Source organism: Podarcis gaigeae (genome assembly GCF_964106915.1).
Source record: "Podarcis gaigeae genome assembly, chromosome: 16".
NCBI lineage: Eukaryota > Metazoa > Chordata > Lepidosauria > Squamata > Lacertidae > Podarcis > Podarcis gaigeae.
This window is the reverse complement of record NC_139693.1, coordinates 9765884-9784103: the sequence shown is the minus strand read 5'-3', so window position 1 is coordinate 9784103 and position 18220 is coordinate 9765884. Positions and strand designations below refer to the sequence as shown.

At 50.4% G+C, this 18220-nt stretch overlaps 1 protein-coding gene across 2 annotated transcripts in view; it reads right to left on the bottom strand.

Moving 5' to 3' along the window:
• Nucleotides 1–3316: 3316 nt before the first annotated feature.
• EFNA3 (ephrin A3) overlaps nt 3317–18220 on the bottom strand; it is a 59571-nt gene continuing 44667 nt past the window's right edge. The window contains exons 2-5 of one of the 2 annotated variants that reach the window (XM_083716038.1): nt 10766–11055; nt 7390–7455; nt 5477–5554; nt 3317–4759 (exon numbers count right to left, since the gene is read on the bottom strand). In XM_083716038.1, the coding sequence (XP_083572164.1) occupies nt 4638–4759; nt 5477–5554; nt 7390–7455; nt 10766–11055 (556 nt within the window). In that variant the 3' untranslated portion in view covers nt 3317–4637. The remainder of the gene's footprint in view (nt 4760–5476; nt 5555–7389; nt 7456–10765; nt 11056–18220) is intronic. The other variant, XM_083716039.1, reaches the window with a different exon arrangement.

The following is an 18220-nucleotide window of genomic DNA, read 5'->3' as shown; positions in this document are numbered from 1 at the left end:
TCAGCAGGGCAAACAAGCAGGACTCGAACCAGAAACTGGCCCTCAAGAGGCATCCTGCCTTCAGCAGTGAAGGGATAACTTAGCAGCCCTGTCCTCCATGAATTTGTCTAATCCTCAGCAATGCTTCTGAATACCAGTTGCAGGAGGAGAAAGGGCTTTTGTGCTCATGTTCTGCTTGCGGGTTTCCCATAGGTATCTGGGTGGCCACTGTGAGAACAGGATGCTTGACCAAATGGGCTGTTGGCCTGATACAGCAGGCTCTGATGTTCGTACATGTTGTTGTGTGTGCAGTCAAACCAGCACCCCACACACAGGTAAAGGTAAAGGGGCCTCTGACTATTAGGTCCAGTCGTGACCGACTCTGGGGTTGCGGCGCTCATCTCGCTTTATTGGCCGAGGGAGCCGGCGTACAGCTTCCAGCATGACTAAGCCACTTCTGGCGAACCAGAGCAGCGCACGGAAACACCGTTTATCTTCCCGCCAGAGCGGTACCTATTTATCTACCTGCACTTTGACGTGCTTTCGAACTGCTAGGTTGGCAGGAGCAGGGACTGAGCAACAGGAGCTCACCCCATCGTGGGGATTCGAACCGCCGACCTTGATCAGCAAGTCCTAGGCTCTGTGGCTTAACCCACAGCGCCACCCACGTCCCTTACCCCACACACAGAGGTAGGGATTTAAGGTGCCAGACATTTCCATCACAGCCAGTACTGCTTCTCTTCTACCTTGGCCCAAACCCTACGCTGTCCGTCTTGCTGCCTGTTGGGGCCAAAGCTGATGCAGTTAATTTTGTAGTGAGTTAATAAATTGACTTTGGTGCCTGGAAGGGAAACATCAAAAGTAACACAGGCAGTAACACGATTATTTACGTACGGTTTGTGTTGTAAAGAAGCAGCAGCAGCAATGGTAGTGAATACTGGCTTAGGCAGTTTGTGCTCCTGACCTTGGACGAATGTGTGGGTCACAGCAGTTTCAATTCCTGTTTCTGATGGAGCTTTCCAACATCCCTGCTTGCAATGGGCCCCAAAGGTGGCAGAAATAGGAAGTCTTTATGTGTGTGTGGGGGGGGGAATGGGACAAAAAGTGTGTGGGATTGGGAATACACCCCACATTTTCTATGAGGAATAAGAGTCTTCAGGGAAAAAACATGGGTGCATGTGGATAACGGTTGGAGAGGGGGAACAGAATCCTGAACACTGCAACATTTTGTTACAGCGCCACTTCTAAGGTTTTTTTATTATGCAGTGGTACCTCGGGTTACAGACGCTTCAGGTTACAGACTCCACTAACCCAGAAATAGTATCTCAGGTTAAGAACTTTGCTTCAGGATGAGAACAGAAATCGCGCGGCGGCGGCGGCAGGAGGCCCCATTAGCTAAAGTGGTACCTCAGGTTAAGAACAGTTTCAGGTTAAGAACGGACCTCTGGAACGAATTAAGTTCTTAATGCGAGGTACCACTGTATTTGCAAACAACGAGGACAGGTCTCTGCCACAAGGAACTTACAATCTAGAAACTGCTTCAGAACATGGGAGTCAAACAGAATGGCTGGTGCGTGTGTGTGTGTGTGTGTAAAGATCAGAGACTGCGTTTAGGGGTGATTAGCGTATGCCTGCAGATGGTAACAGTTGCCATTGTTTGTGTGGGGGAGGGACTTCACCCCCTAAAGTCTGAGCAAGGATCGTGCAATTAGGTGATTCAATATGGGCACCTGAGGACTTTGTAGGTTTTCCTTCCAGACTGTGACTCACTCAAGGGGAGGCGGGCGGATGAGGTGTCACTCTGCCCTTTGTGTCTAAGCCTCAGAGGAGCACCCTGACCTCTGGCTGAGCCCCAGAAGGAAAGAACTCAGTCCCCTCGTGGGAGCAGCAGTGAGCTGTTGGAAGGACAGAGCGATGGGGGTCCTCTGCAGCTGGCGCAGGAGGCTTAGAGCAAGGAAGGGGGGACTGCGCCTCCTGTAGGGTGAAAATCACGCAGGGTCCGCGAAAAACTGGGAAAGTGGGCAGAGCTTGTCCGATCTCTGTCCCCCTCCTCTGCAGGCTGCATGAAATCGAAGCATATGGAATTATTCCAAGCAAAAAACATTTCAGCCTGATTTGGGGGGCATAATTTCTTGGGGTGAGAAGGGTACACCATCATTACAAAGAGGGCTTTCTGACTTCTCTCCCGGCCCCTCCCTGCCCTGCCTCCCAAACTTGGGTGGCTTTAAGAGGATTATACAAATTTGTGGCAAAGGCACAAATTACTAGACACAGTGGCCAGACTCCCCGCTCTCAGACGCGTCGCACACCTCCGAATATCAGCTGCCGAGAATCAAAGGTGGGGCGAGTTGCTGGGGCACTCAGGACTTGCCCAATGGAAGCCAGTGGGCTTTCTCATTGGCCATTTCAAGAAACTGCAGTGGATCGATGGCTACTAGCTAAAATAGCTATGCTTTACCTCTGCTACTAGTGATGTATGGAAGTGGACCATCAAGAAGGCTGATTGCCAAAGAATGGATGCTTTTGAATTATGGTGCTGGAGGAGACTCTTGAGAGTCCCATGGACTGCGAGAAGATCAAACCTCTCCATTCTGAAGGAAATCAGCCCTGAGTGCTCACTGGAAGGACAGATCCTGAAGCTGAGGCTCCAATACTTTGGCCACCTCAGGAGAAGAGAAGACTCCCTGGAAAAGACCCTGAGGTTGGGAAAGATGGAGGGCACAAGGAGAAGGGGACAACAGAGGACGAGATGGTTGGACGGTGTTCTCGAAGCTACCAGCATGAGTCTGACCAAACTGTGGGAGGCAGTGGAAGACAGGAGTGCCTGGCGTGCTCTGGTCCAGGGGGTCACAAAGAGTCGGACACGACTAAACAACTAAACAACAACAACCTCTGCTACCGATCAGCTCTCTCGCTTGCTGACAATCAAAAGAGAAGAGAGCCACTGTAGTGCTCAGGTCCTGCTTTCAGGTTTTCTGGAGGCACCTGGCTGGGCACTGTGAAAACAGGATTTTGGACTAGCCAGGCTGTTCTTACAGTACCAGACAAATTCATGGAGGAGTTATGTTCTGCCTTCTTTGTCAGAGGCAGTGATGGTTCTGAATACTCGTTGCTGGAAGCCACAGGAGGGGAGAGCGCTCTTGTGTTTGAATTCTGCTTGCAGGTTCCCCACAATTGTCTAGTTGGGAGAACAAAATGCTGGATCTAGAGGGGCCACTGTGCCTGATCCAGCTGGGCTTTTCTGTTCAATGGGCCTCCTCTGAGTAGGAGCAGGAGTAACAGCCCTTGCAAAACCACCGCAAGGGGACGGTGCAGGGAAAAGACAACTATATATGTATTTTTTTTCTCCACCTTTTATTTCATTTTTTTTAATAGACTAAGAGCAAGTATATGAAAATCACCAGCCAAAGCTCTCGTGGGGTGGGGGAGGAAGGGGGCACCAAAAAAAAAAAAAAAAAAGGGAGAACCCTACCCCCACCTCGCCACCCCCAAAGTTCCTTTGCTTGTTTTTTTTTGTCCGTGTAGTTGGTTGGTTGGTTGTTTTTTTGCCCCCGGGAACGAAAAAAAAGTGTCCGTGCATTTTGCATAGGTTCGGTCTTCACAGAAGACAAAGGGAAGAATCGCGCCCCCACCCCACCCAAAAAAAAAAACCCTAAAAAACAAAACCCCAAAAGACTCTGGCTTAGACAGGCGGGCCGGTGCCCGCCCCGTGCCCACCCCACTACATGATCAGTTTTTTTTATATAATCTATAGACACGGATAATAGAGCCTCTCTCTCTGTACAGGACACATAAAGAGATATGTACAGGTAACCCCCCCCCTCTCTTGTTGAGGGCTAGGAGATCACACACCCCCACCCTACACGCACCCTCCAGCTTGAGAGTCACCAGGAAGACAGTGTATTTTGCTGCCGCCACCACCTATCTCTGGGGTGGGCATTCCTGGGGCATGGTGCCCGCACCCCCTACGCAGGGCGCACAACTCTCCTTTGTAAAAGTTTTCTCAGGCCGTGCAAAACACTTCCTGTGTCCTGACCTGAGCCATGTTTTAAAAGTTCCTGAAGGTGATTCTGTCTCTCCAGATGCCTTTTTTTTCTTTTTCTTTTTTTTTGCAGTGGGGGCATTGGAAAAGGCGGGCAGGTTGCCTATTGCTGCGGTCCTCAAAAGAGACTGGGAGCCCGGCAGGAGGAGGGAAATGCCATATTCTGGGTTTTTTCTTCTCCGGGACACCAAAACAAAACCCTGGCCGCCCCTCCAAAAGTTCGCAGGAGAGGGAGGGCCTGCTCTGAAATACCCGCCATTCCCCTCACACACATGAGCAGCCCCAGCGAGCGGCAGACGGGGGATGGGGGGGGGGAGAGAAAAATCGGAAGCGGATAAACGCCCCCCCCCCCAGCTGGTGGGGAGGAGGAGGAGCAGGAAGAAGGAGCAGCACAGCCAGAAAGGTCAGTCGTCCTCCATCTTGGGGCCTTTCCTCCTCTGCATCACCTCAACCTGCCTCCCTTTGGAATTGTATTTCTTTTGATATATAGATTAAAAAAGGTCTGGTGTTTTCTCTCTTTTTCTTGTCCTCAGAAACAAACCGGGGAGGGCCGCTGGCACAGGCTGGGTCGGTGAGCTTGAGTCGGGGCCCCTCTCCTGCGGCGACTCGCGGGCAGCTAGGAGGCCAGCAGGGTCATGAGGAAGAGGGCAGCAGCCACCGCCAAGGGTAAGTGTTCCCGCTTCGGACTCGTCCCGCTGATGCTTTTCTCCAGTTTAGGCATCTCGGGGTTAAAATTATCTGCAAGGGGGGAGAAAAAGAGAGAGAAAGAGAGAGAAAAGGGGAAGATTGGACTCTAGCAAGGAGTTGGGCACCCTCTCCCCTCCCCTGGCAAGTGCCTCCTGCTCAAAGCGCCTTCAAGATGGCGGGCAGCAAAGGATTCTGGGTATCAGGGAGGAAGATGGCTGCTACCCCATAGCTCAAGAATCAGGGACCCTCTTCCTGTGGCGAGTGCCTCCTGCTCAAAGCTCCTTCAAGATGGCAGGCAGCAAAGGATTCTGGGTATCAGGGAGGAAGATGGCTGATACCCCATAGCTCAAGAGTCAGGGACCCTCTTCCTGCGGCGAGTGCCTCCTGCTCAAAGCTCCTTCAAGATGGCAGGCAGCAAAGGATTCTGGGTATCAGGAAGGAAGATGGCTGCTACCCCATAGCTCAAGGGTCAGGGACCCTCTTCTTGCGGTGAGTGCCTCCTGCTCAAAGAGCCTTCAAGATAGCGAGCAGCAAAGGATTCTGGGTGTATTGGGGAAGGAGACGGCAGCTATGCCACAACTAGAGGGCTTTATTACCCAGTCCAGGACAGACAGAATTCTGGAGAAGTTATTGCCCTCTTTCCAGCAAGTGGAGGGGGGCACTGCCAACAGGGAGGGGCTGGTGTTTTGCTGAGTCTCCGGGAGAAAAACCAGTGCCCCCTGCCGCCCCCCACCCCAGCAGAGAGAGAGCACTGTGGGCATCACTCACCCAAGTCCTCGATCTTCACCTCGGGCCCTATAGTGAACTGCGGGAGGGTCGGAACCGCTTTCTCCCCAGAATGCGACGCTGTGGGCAGGAGAGGGTGGGGGGGAAGAGGGTTATGCCCAGGGGGGAGAGAGGACGGCGACCAGGCCCCAAACCCCACCACCCCTATGTTGTGGTTTTCACCCACCCCACCCCAATGAAGCTTGCTGCCCCCCAACCCTGGCACCCTGGAACTCCCAAACAAGCCAGGTGCCCCTTGTATGTGGTTGGGGGTGGTGAGATGTCAATTGAGGCCACTGGGTCATGTGACACACAATGTAGGTTTTTGGGGGGAGAAAATGGAGCATGCACCAGGAGGCCTGTGGGTGTGTCAGAAATGATGAACAGCACCTTGTAGTGAGTGGAGTATTATGCGGTGCACAAAGAGCACAAATCTGTCACTGCGTTTCTTTTTGCTGAGCCTTAGTGTGGATTATCATTAGCGGGCTGTTAAGCCTTAGTGTCCTTTTCAAATCAATGCCATCAGAACGGCAGCGGCCCTATTGAGAGTCAGACCAATTGGTCCACCTGGCTCAATACTGTCTACACTGGCTGGCAGCAGCTCTGCAGCATTTCAGACGGGACATTCCCAGCCCTTCTTGAAGATGCTGAGGACTGGGCCTAGGATCTTCTGCATGCAAGGCAGGTGCTCTACTGCTGACCTTCTCTTAAATATAATAGTATTGTTCTAGTCCTCATGGTTTTGACCAAACAGCTGCTGTAGGAATGTAAGGCACTGCCTTATTCTGATTCTTGGTCCATCTAGCTCAGAGATCTCTGTGCTGACTGGGGCTGATGGGAGTTGCAGTCCAAAAATAGCTGGAAGGCCCCAGATTATGGGATGGAGACACAGAGGCATGGCTGGTGCTGAGTGCCCTCTGGTGCTCACTCTCCCCCACCCCAAAAAAAATTATTCATGCTGTTCTGTGTCAGAAACGCTTTGGGTATTTTGATAGATAAGCCAGTGTACATAATACAGCAACCGTATCATTGCATGGAAGTATTGGGTAAATGGCATAGGCTGTGTAGAACACGATTAATAAATTAACGGTGACGATAAATGTTATGAAATATTCAGCGGATTTATCCACTTATTTAAACAGCCGGAGGTCAGTCTCACAGGCGAGGAGGGGCTGTTTGTCACTGGAAAGTAAGGAGAAAAAACTGCTGCCAGGGTTTGTCTGCTGTCTCGTAAACATTACAAAATCCCCTTTTCATCTGGGCATGCAGGTGACCTTTCCTTCTGTTGCATCTCCATTTCACCACATGGGGGCGCGTTAGCAAGAGAGAGCACAACCATGAGGACTAGTGGCTTGCTTTTGAAGGGGGGCGGGAGCAGCAGGTAAAATTTCTAAGAAGTATCTACACAGCGCCCTGTCCAGGAGGGCTTGCAATTCGCTTTGGAAAATAAAAACAGCGCGATGATAATGAAGATTCTCAGCATGCTTTGCTTAGCACCAGGTTCTGTGGTGCAATTGCAGAAAGCATGGAAACACAAACAGAGCAAGGATGCCTGCAGAGAGAAAACAAAAAGCCTTAGGACCTCTGCAGGCTTTTGCACCCCAGATAATCCTTGCTCCCTTTGGTCAGGCACAGATTATCTAGAGCAGCACAGAAGAAGAAAAATGAAGGGCTTGTATCCACCTCTCAGAGTAGACCCATTAACTTGAATGAGCGTGACCATTTTTCCTAACAGGTCTACACTGAACTTGGCTGGATGCAACGCAGTTGTGTGTTTGCATGGGATGAACGTGCTCAGAGCGCTTGGGACAAGGGATGTGTCTCGCGCACACCGGGGGGGGGGGTGAGGGGGTGTGCCCCAGGGAGGTGGGGGTGGCAGGTGAGGGTTCAAAAGAGAAAAGGAGCCGGGCACTCACGGGAGGCGCAGCAGACAAAGACCTTCATTCGGAGGCAGGCCCGGCGGTGGTTGTGCGTTGGAGTCGCTGGAAAGGAACAGAAAGCAACGTCAGAAGAGGCCGCTGGATCAGGCCAAAGGCCCATCCAGTCCTGGATCCTGTTCCCCCATTGGCCAGCTGGATGCCCCAATGGGAAGCCTGCAATCTACTGTTCGGTGGTAGACTGCCGTAAGACATGGAGGTTCTGCTCTGAACTGCTGTGACATCAGAAGAGCCCTGCTGGATCAGGCCCAGTGGCCCATCCAGTCCAGTATCATATTTCCCCGGTGGCCAGCCAGACCGGGGGGGGGGGGGAATTTTTTCTACCTGCTTTCTTAAGAAAGAAAGGAAGAGGTATATTTGCAGAATAGGCACCCACACACCCAACAAATTCATAGGGGGGGGGGAGTTCTATTAGCTAAGTCAAAAGGAACCTCCTTGGGCAAAGGCAGTCTACCTGAGCCATATGCTAAGTTCCTCCCCAGGACCTGAGATCCTCTGAGCTGCAAATGCCCTTTGCATGGGGGCCCTTTTGCAATGAAGGTGCTATGTTTCAGCAGCAGGAGACTGACCCTGCAGGCAGAAATCTCCCTGCCCCTGTCCAGGGCAGACAATACCGAGCTGGACAGGCCAACAGTCCGACTGCTTGGTTTATAAGGTAGCTTCGTCCAGAATCTTGAGGACTAGTATCTCGCTTTTATTTCAAGGGGAAGGGCACACTCAGGGACAGAGCACTTGCTTGGCATCCAGAAGGCGAAATCTCCAGTAGGGCTGGAGAGGCACTGCAAGACAACGACTGGACTTAGATGGAGCAATGTTTTGACTCTGTGTCAGCCAGCAGCTCCATGCTGCCCCCACCCCTTTGGGGGGGGCGCCTTGGCTGTTGCCCAACAGCCCAGATTTCTGGCGCTGGTCCCAGAAACGCACCTTCCACCTGCTGACATTCTGCAGATGAGAATCAGGGCAGCCAGCCTTGTTTACTTGATCCGTATCTGTTTGCACCCCGGAAGGATCACGGCCTGAACTAACCAACCCCCACCATTGCCTGTTCCTCAAGGCTCCCCCCACCCCAGCTCCTCGGCCGTCTTCAGGATCTGGCCCCTTGGCAAGGGGACCCCCCCCCCCGCCTTTCAATGCAAGGAGGAAGCATTAGCAAATTGATCAACACGGTCCTCCGTCTCTCCTTCCCTTTAAAGAAGGCGAGGAGCGTAATCTCTAGTAAAAGGTTTAATCTCGCGCTCGGATCTGGTTGTACTCATTATAGACGTGCTCAGCAACATTTGCTGGCTGGATAGGCAGGGGGATTTTTTGAGGGGGGGTGGGAGGAGAAGGGAAAGAGTCCACTGTCAAACTTGGGTCTTCTAGTTGGCCCGCTGGCTACAGCTACAAAAGCCAGTGTGTTGCAGAGGTTGAGAAAATGAGAGGGGGAAACAACCTATTTGATTATTCCATTTGCACTCCACTTTTTCTCTTATGTACACACATAAACTGGGATAGCTCTGCTGGTAGAGCACGAGACTCAATCTCACGGTTGCAGGATCGAGCCCCACGGTGGGCAACCGATTCCTGCATTGCAGGCGGTTGGATCCTTGTGGTCCCTCCCACCTCTACAATTCTAATGATTCTTTCCCTTTTCCATTTCATCCTCATTTCCATTTCAACTCTCTGAGGTAGGTTAGAGAGAGAGGGAGTGACTGGCCCCAAGTCGCCCAGTGGGCCTCATAGCCGAGTGGAGATTTGAACCCTGATCTCCCAGGTCCTAGTCCAGCACTCGAACCGGTACTGTTGGCCTCCCAGCAGCCAGCCCAACCAATCATCAGGGATAATGGGAGTTATAGTCCAAGACTGGACCTGGAGGGTCACAGCGTTCCCATCTCTGTACCAGACACACATCCCAACCAATCAGGGATCACATATTTAATGAACTTAAAGAGAGGTGTAAAACAGGGGTGGAGAACCTTTGGCCCTCCAGATGCGGCTGGTCTCCAATGCCCATCAGCCCCAGCCAATGTGGCCAATGGTCAGGGACGATGGGAACTGTAGCTCAACAATGTTCTTGGGCTCCAGCTCCCATTAGGCAGCTAACAGATCCTTCCTTCCACCCGTTCACGCTGGAGTCACCCTGTCCCGTATCATGTGATTCTTCTCAAGGTGTAGATTGGGCCTGAGCAAAGCTGCGCCCAAGTTTAGCCAGGGCTGCCCCCTGGTGGACCCTAGAAATACATGCGACCACTTAGCCCTGCCAGGTGACACGAGGAGTAAGAGGTGTGGAGGGCAGAGGAAATGTGTGCGCACGCATCTGAAAGGAAGAATTTCCTTTCAAAAATTGGTCAGGTGGAGCAGAATCAGCTGTCTTTAACTATCTGGACCTTTCAGCAGCCTTAATGGGAGATAGAGGCCTCATCTACCCCAGGCATTTATAGCACTATGATGCCACTTTAGATAGTCATGGCTTCCTTCAAGGATTCCTGGGAACCAAACCTTATTCAAGGTGCTAAGAGTCCTTAGGAGTGCTTTAATTTTAAGGTACAGATGCGGCCAAAGCATTTAAGATTGTTGGATTAGGACTGGGGAGACCCTGGTTTAAATCTCCACTCAGCCACTGAGCTCACTGGGTGACCAGCCACTCTCTCAGTCTCAACCCTAACACTCCTTGCTGGGTTTTCATGAGGATGGGGGGAAAGCAGGGTTGGAAAACTGTGTGCATCCTCAAGCTCCTCAGAGGAATGGTGAGATATAAACACAAATCAATCGATTCTACTGTCTACTCAAATCAGGAGCGGGAGATTGGACTCAGGACCTTCTGCATGCAAAGCAGGTACTCTGCTACCAAAGTAAGATTCTAGTCCTCATTGTTCTGGATAAAAAGTTCACTTAAACAGGGACATAGGAAGCTGCCTTATCCTGAGTCGGACCACTGGTGCATCTAGCTCAGAAGATGAAGGGGATCGAACCCAAATCCTTTACCATTGAGTTTATGGGCCCTTTTCCAAAGACTTCCCCGAGTTCACAAGATGTTTCCCTCTACTGAATAAGCCCGCTGCACCATCAAGCTCATCCCTGTCTAGTCTTCCTGAACCTTGGGCCCCAGGCTGATGTTTTGGACCTCAGCTGGTGCTGATGGGACTTGCAACCCAAAACCTCAGCCAGGCCCCAGTGCAAGAAGACTACTTCGGTTCTGACTAGCTGGGAGCTCTCCCAAATCCTTCAAGCCTCAGAAACAGGTCCTTCCGATCACTTGCTAACAGAGACCCTTTTCTCCCTCAATGGGTGGCGTCAGGGATGGAACTCAACCCCATCCCTGCACCCCACCCCTTGCATTTAAGGACTAGGGGACGGTTGCATCTCAAAGACTCACAGATGTAGTAATACTCGTGTCCGGCGTGGAATTCGTAGCCCAGCGAGAAGGCGCTGTAGCGCTGGAACTTCTCCGAGAACTTGATGGGGCTGTGGGGAGCGTGGGGCCGGTTGCACTCCCAGCGCTTGAAGCCCTGGCTGATGTTGCACGTCCGGTAGCCCTCGTGGTTCACCATGTAGAGGATGTACTGCTCCATGCGCCCCTCGGGCACAGAGGCATTGTAGTGCGGGCAGTAGATGTCCAGGTAGTCGTTGACGTTCACCTGGACCGTGTAGCCTTCGCGGCGCAAGCTGGGAAGGAGAAGGAGAAAGGGGGGGGGAGAGTCAGGATTGGTCCCAAGCAAACAAACAAACAAACAAACCGCAACTCCCCAGTTTGTGGAAGGAGCATTCACGCATGTCTGTCATTTTCAGAACTTGCACACAGGCGGAAATATTATTATTAAAATAATAGGAATCCAAAATAGGATATCCAAAATACTCCGAATCAGTAAAACCCAGCCAATATTATAATTATAGAATTCTAGAGTTTGGAAGGACCACAAAGGTCTAATCCAACTCCCTGCAATGCAGGAATCTTTCACCCCAACATGTTGCTCAAACCCCAAGCCCTGAGATTAAGAGTCTCATAGCGCTACCTACTGAGCTGTCTTGAATAGATGTGGCTAATTTAGATTCATTCATTTCGACAGGTCTGTGCTGAGTAGTTGGATACAATCCATGGTTGTTGTTGTTGTTATTATTGGCAATAATAATCTATGAATTATTAATAGTTAATAATGTTACTTTTCCATTGCCTCTCGAATGCCAACTACACAAACAGTGACTAATTATTTATTCAATTTATCTCCTCCTACCACCCAAAGGAGCCCAGCCCTTGGATAGCTCAGTTGCTACAGTATGAGACTCTTAATCTCAGGGTTGCGGGTTCAAACCCCACATTGGGCGAAAGATTCTTGCATTTGCAGGGGGGTTGGACTAGATGACCCTTGTGGTCCCTTCCAACTCTGCAATTCTATGATACAGCAAACGACAAAGCAGCAAATATACCCAATTTAAAATAGGCACACCTTACAAAATCATGTAAAAATGATTAGGGGTGATGAAGAACATCAGATGTGGTATGCACTTTTTGGGGGGGCCGGGGGGAGGTGGAGAGGAGAGAGAAAACACAAGGCTGCTACATGCGGGTTGTGGCTCCCTCCCGAAAGATACCTGCTGTCTTAGATAACAAAGCACAGCCACAGCCCAAGTTTAAATTAATATAAAAACTGATCAATGTATTAAAAGTGTTAATACATTTGCACAGAGACTACAGTCTGCCTCAATACCTTCGAATGTAAAAGCAAGGGAATGGGTATAAATGCCAGTACTTGACAACTGCACCCCCAGCCCAAAGGACCCCCCCCCATCAACAGCAAGGAGTTTGGGGTTCTCCCAACGTCCAAGATTGGGATGAAGTTCCAAGAGGCGACCACTAGAGGCCGCAGAACACAACCTGGCACCTTTTCCACCAGTTTGGGATGAGCTTGCCATTCATTTCAACGAAACACGTCCGCTGGGCCCTCCCAATACAAACAGCACCCCCAGAATCAGAACCGTGTCTGCCCCAAGTCCCTGCAGGAGCAGAGAATACAGTACTGGGGGTGCAGCACTCTGAAATCCCTCACCATGTTTGAGGTTGGAAGGGACTCCCAGCCCCATCTAGTCCAACCCTCTGCGCTGCAGGAATCACAGCTCAGGAACCCCGACACACGGCCACCAAGCTCTGCCTATGAAGGAGCACTTTCCGAGCGAGTCTGCTCCAATGTTACATAGTCCCACTCAGAGCAGGGCTAGAATTTGTCCCCCAGGCCCCTCTGTTTGTCCCTTGAATAATGGGGGTGGAGACGTTCCTTCAGGTATACTGGGCAGAGGCTGTTTAGGGCAGGCATAGGCAAACTCCGGCCCTCCAGATGTTTGGGACTACAATTCCCATCACCTCTAGCTAGCAGGACCAGTGGTCAGGGATGATGGGAATTGTACACCCAAACATCTGGAGAGCCGGCGTTTGCCTGTACCCGGTTTAGGGCTTTAAAGGTCAACACCAACACTTTGAATTGTGCTCGGAAACGTACTGGGAGCCAATGTAGGTCTTTCAAGACCGGTGTTATATGGTCTCGGCGGCTGCTCCCAGTCACCAGTCTGGCTGCTGCATTCTGGATTAGTTGTAGTTCCCGGGTCACCTTCAAAGGTCGCCCCACATAGAGTGCATTGCAGTAGTCCAAGCAGGAGATAACCAGAGCATGCACCACTCTGGCGAGACAGTCGGCGGGCAGGGAGGGTCTCAGCCTGTGTACCAGATGGAGCTGGTAGACAGCTGCCCTGGACACAGAACTGACCTCCATGGACAACTGTGAGTCCAAAATAAACCCTAGCCTGCACACTTGGGAGGTAACAACAACAACAACAACAAGGAACCTTTGAAGGTAAAATTGAAATCTGTTGCTCCATGCGCTTTTCCCTCTGTCTCCGCCTACCACCAGCATGTGGCCCTCAGGAAGGAAAAGGCCTCCTTTGCTTTCAGACCCTCAGGACTAAAGAGTGTGGGGACGTCATCTGACGAAACAGCAGAGGCCTGATGGGTGCCTGAACAAGCTTCCTGGTGGCTGGGGTTGTGTTTGTGTGTGCGCGCATGCAGGGTGGAGATTCTGTCTCTCGTACAGCTGGCAAAACCAGAATAAAAAATAATGCAACGGCAGGAGTTATGTAAATGCACTCTCATTTGCACGACTGATACAGGCAAAAAAATTCAGTGCTGTCCTGCTGGGGGGGGGGGCGAGGAAAGACCCGGGTTCAAATTGCCACTCAGGTGGGTTTCCCTCCAAGCAACTGCTCTCTCTCTCATTCGGCCTGTCCTACCTCGGAGGGTTGTTGGAAAGCCGAAAAGGGAGAAGGGTTGGGAGACAGAATCATAGAACCGTAGAGATGGAATGGACCCAGGAGTCATCTAGTCCAACCCCCTGCAATGCAGGAATGAAGTACGTCATCCTTGCTTCTCATTTGAAACAGTTACAGTGCTAGAATAAAAATAAAACGGTGCATTGTTTTCACACCCACACCATACAACGCAAAGCATCATTTATACACTTTTAACAGTTACAGCTCTCCTCCCCCCCCCATGAATCATGGGAACTGTAGTTTGCACCCTCACAGAGCTCCAGCGCCCTTAACAAACGACGCTTCCTGTGTGCTTTAAATGAGTGGTGTGAACATCAGAGTGGCATCAGGGATGCTTTCCATTGTGAGTTCTGCATTTCAGGGGGTTGGACTGGATGAACCTAGAGTTTCCAACTCTTAAAACTCTTGTTGTTGTTGTTTAGTCGTTTAGTCGTGTCCAACTCTTCGTGACCCCGTGGACCAGAGCACGCCAGGCACTCCTGTCTTCCACTGCCTCTCGCAGTTTGGTCAAACTCATGCTGGTAGCTTCGAGAACACTGTCCCACCATCTCGTCCTCTGTCGTCCCCTTCTCCTTGGGCCCTCCATCTTTCCCAACATCAGGGTCTTTTCCAGGGAGTCTTCTCTTCTCATGAGGTGGCCAAAGTATTGGAGCCTCAGCTTCAGGATCTGTCCTTCCAGGGAGCACTCAGGGCTGATTTCCTTCAGAATGGAGAGGTTTGATCTTCTTGCAGTCCATGGGACTCTCAAGAGTCTCCTCCAGCACCATAATTCAAAAGCATCCATTCTTTGGTGATCAGCCTTCTTTATGGTCCAGCTCTCACTTCCATAAAGCAGCCTTAGTTGGACGCCAGCTGAACTGAAATTCTTCCAAATTTTGCTTGAGGCCAGGGGACAAGCAGTGCTGGGCGGTCATTTTGCAGGATGGCTTTATATCCGTTTTATAATGGATATATTTTTTAATCAAGCCAGACCCTGCACCTACCATCCAACCCCCTCCCCGTCCCCCACTCGGCCTGCTCCCAGCTCTGCAGGTTGCCCGTGTATAAATGACAGGAGTCAGCCTAACGCCATCGGGCGTCTAGGGCCATGTTGATTGACACCTCGCGAGATCGGTCTGGACAGCAACAGTCATCTCGATGTGCCTGGAACGGACGCGACCTGCAGATGCCGGGCTGGGAAGACTCTGGTGCCCCTTCCTGAGCCACGAGGTCGTCCGTGTCGTCCCCCCACCCCTCTGCCTCCCCCAGACCCTTCCAATCCTCTCACTCGAACCCGCGCAAGGCACCCTCCCCATGTTCTCCTTTTCCAAGCTTGTGTCAAACGGAGGGCGCCGAACATCGATTGGCCACAGACACACATGCTGTGCAGATGCGCTCTGCAAATTATTTATGTATTTCTAATTTGCAAAACGCAACTTATGTTAAGACTCCTGGGCGGTGCTGGAGGCGGCAAGGGACTGAGAGCCAGTAAGCTGTTGGAATAGGACCTGGGAGAGAGCAGGGTTCGAATCCCCACACAAAAGAGAAGCATGCTGAGTGACAGCTCTTGGGCTGGAAGTCCAGATTTTGGGGCAGGAGTCAGTAAACTGTGAGTTGCAGCTTTCGTTTAGAAAGAAAGCAAACTTCTCATCTATATAATCGGCATGTTTGTGGCCTCGGGCCAGTCACTGTCTCTTAGCCTAGCCTACCTGTCAAGGTGGTTGTTGGGAGGAGAGAACCATTTATGCCAACTTGGGTACCTTAGGGTGTGGTAGGGGAAAGCGGTATATAAAATGCAAGAAAAATAAAAATGGAGAGCAATGCAATTTTCTTGGCCCACCAAACATATTGGGGGAAAAGTTTCCTGCAATGTAGGGGGTAGAACTAGATGACCCTTGTGGTCCCTTCCAACTCTGTGATTCGATATGTGCAAAGACCCGTGCGTATAACAACAACAACAACAACAACATTTATACCCTGCATGTCTGGGTTTCCCCAGCCACTCTGGGAACGGCATCCAGGAAAATGCACACATTGGTGAAAATAAGATATAAGGTTTCCTTGTATTAGAGAAAGCTGCTTGCAAAACTGTATGAGCCAAAACTGCATGCATAAATGTGTTTATCAGGAGAAAGTTACGCAAAAGAAATGAATTGCCAATTGCTGTGGAAATGTGGAGAACTGCATTTAAGATTGGAAAAATTAAGAAAACAAAGCTAAACTGAAATGGACTGATTCATCTATCCAGACAGGGGGAGGGACTCTCTTTATTCCTCCACCTGTAAAAATGATGCCAACATATCCACATATAATCAGTCAATGTGGATCACAACTCCCATTATCCCTGCCCATTGGCCATGCCGGCTAAGGCTGATGGGGGTTGTAGTCTGAGAACGATGTTGTTGTTGTTGTTGTTGATTCAATTTATATACTGCCCTTTATCCAAAAATCTCAGGGCGGCGTACACAGCGTTAGAAACTCCCATTGTTCTAGGCGCATTTTGCAATAGGGAATTTCATTAGCGTGATCTGTTTCTGAGCTCTGAGCGCAGTCCTGTGCCTAAGATTTCCGAAAACTGCAGAGTGGAAGGAAAGGAGGACCTTTTTCTGCCTCCCTACTTCCAGCCACTCTCTGAAGACTGGAGAAAAGACCCTCTTAAGAACATTAGGGGTGGGGGCAGGCAGGGAAAGGACTAGACCATGTGAAAGTTAATTCATTTTCAGCTTTGTATTTTTGTTATTAAAAAAAGACATTCTGTTGTTGCACCCATAACCTGGGTTTGTGGTGCCATCTAACACTGGGTGTACACCACTAAGAACATTGTTTTTCACTGCATTGTTGAACTACAACTCCCATCATCCCTGCTTTACACCTCTGCAGGTGCATTTAATATGTGTTCCCTGATTGGTTGGGAGACGTGTCAAGGACACGGGTGAGGAACCTGCGGAACGCTGGATGTTGCTGGACTACAGCTGCCATCACCCGTGGACACAGGCCACAATGGCTGCGGCCGATGGGAGCAGGAACCCAACAACATCCTGTCTTTCAGGGTTATCACAGGCCGGTTTCTTGGGGCCACTGTGCGAAGAGATCAATCCCAAGCATGAGGAAAACAACATGTTCAGGACCACCTTTTGTGTTGTGATGGAACAGACTGAAGTAGGAACCAGGCCAACCACTAAAAATCAGATCCTTCTCTGTGTCCCATCCCTCCCTCAGGAGGTGGGTGGCAATCGATTACGGGGCCTTTGTGGTGGTGACCCCCCAAAAAACCCTCTGCTGCATCCCCTCCAGAAAGAGCCTACTCATTTTCCCCTTTCTAATCCCCATGTGCTATTTAAATGCTGCCGAGTGTTCTGTTTATAGCCCCATGTGTGATTTTAAAGATGGATTTCATTTTTAGATTTTTTTTTTAATCCCGTATCTAAATTTTACCACAAATTCTATAAGTTGTGCAGCCGCCCGAAAGCCTCGCGAAAGTGGGATGTGGGGCGGTGGTTGGTGGATTCATTATTTACATAAAAAGCACTGCCGACTCTTGTGATTTGAAGGCAATCCCAGGAATTATTTTTTCAAGGGGGGAAAAACACACCCACACACTTTCTGCCGAAAGGGAGAAAATTCCAGCAGCCAGAAGGAAGATGTGCCAAAGAGAAAGAATGTGTGTGTGTGGGGGGGGGGGGGGTTATGAAGAACTTGAAAAGGGATGCTGAGGAGCGGGGAGGGGAAAAAGCCCTTTAAGCAGCTCTCCAATCTGTTGAAAGACAGGGAGGGAACAGTTGCAGTCTAGCTCTAAGATAGCTTCCTTGCAAGGATAATGGCCCTACCCACCCAGAGGGCTAGGCTGCTGATGGGGACAGGCTAACTGCAAGCAGCTCACTCTGTTGCAGGATGAATCCCAAGCTCAGTTGGTAGAGCACGAGTCTCGTAATCTCAGGGTTGTGGGTTATATTTGAATGAATATTTGGGTAAAATATTCCTGCACTGCAGGGGGTTGGATTAGATGACCCTAGGGGTCCCTTCCAACTCTAGGATTCTGTGAAGCTTAGATCAAACACTCTAAAACGTGGTTAAGGGCTCTTTCCAGGGAGAAGGAAGGTCATCTCTCCCAGCTCACAAGCCCCACTTAAGGTAGCCTCAGAAAGGCTGGAAGGAGAATCTTAATACAGTGGTACCTCAGGTTAAGAACTTAATTTGTTCTGGAGGTCCGATCTTAGCCTGAAACTGTTCTTAACCTGAGGTACCACTTTAGCTAATGGGGCCTCCCGCTGCCACCGTAGCGCAATTTCTGTTCTTATCCTGAAGCAAAGTTCTTAACCCGAGGTACTATTTCTGGGTTAGCGGAGTCTGTAACCTGAAGTGTCTGCAACCCGAGGTACCACTGTACGTTTATATGTGGAAAGAGAAATTATTATGCTCAAGACAATCCGTCTTCTACACAATTATTAAGCTTAATAGACAATTTTATTTATTAGATTGAGGCTTCCTCCAAAGGAAGGAAGTGTATCCATGCTAACACAATTAAAACATATCAATC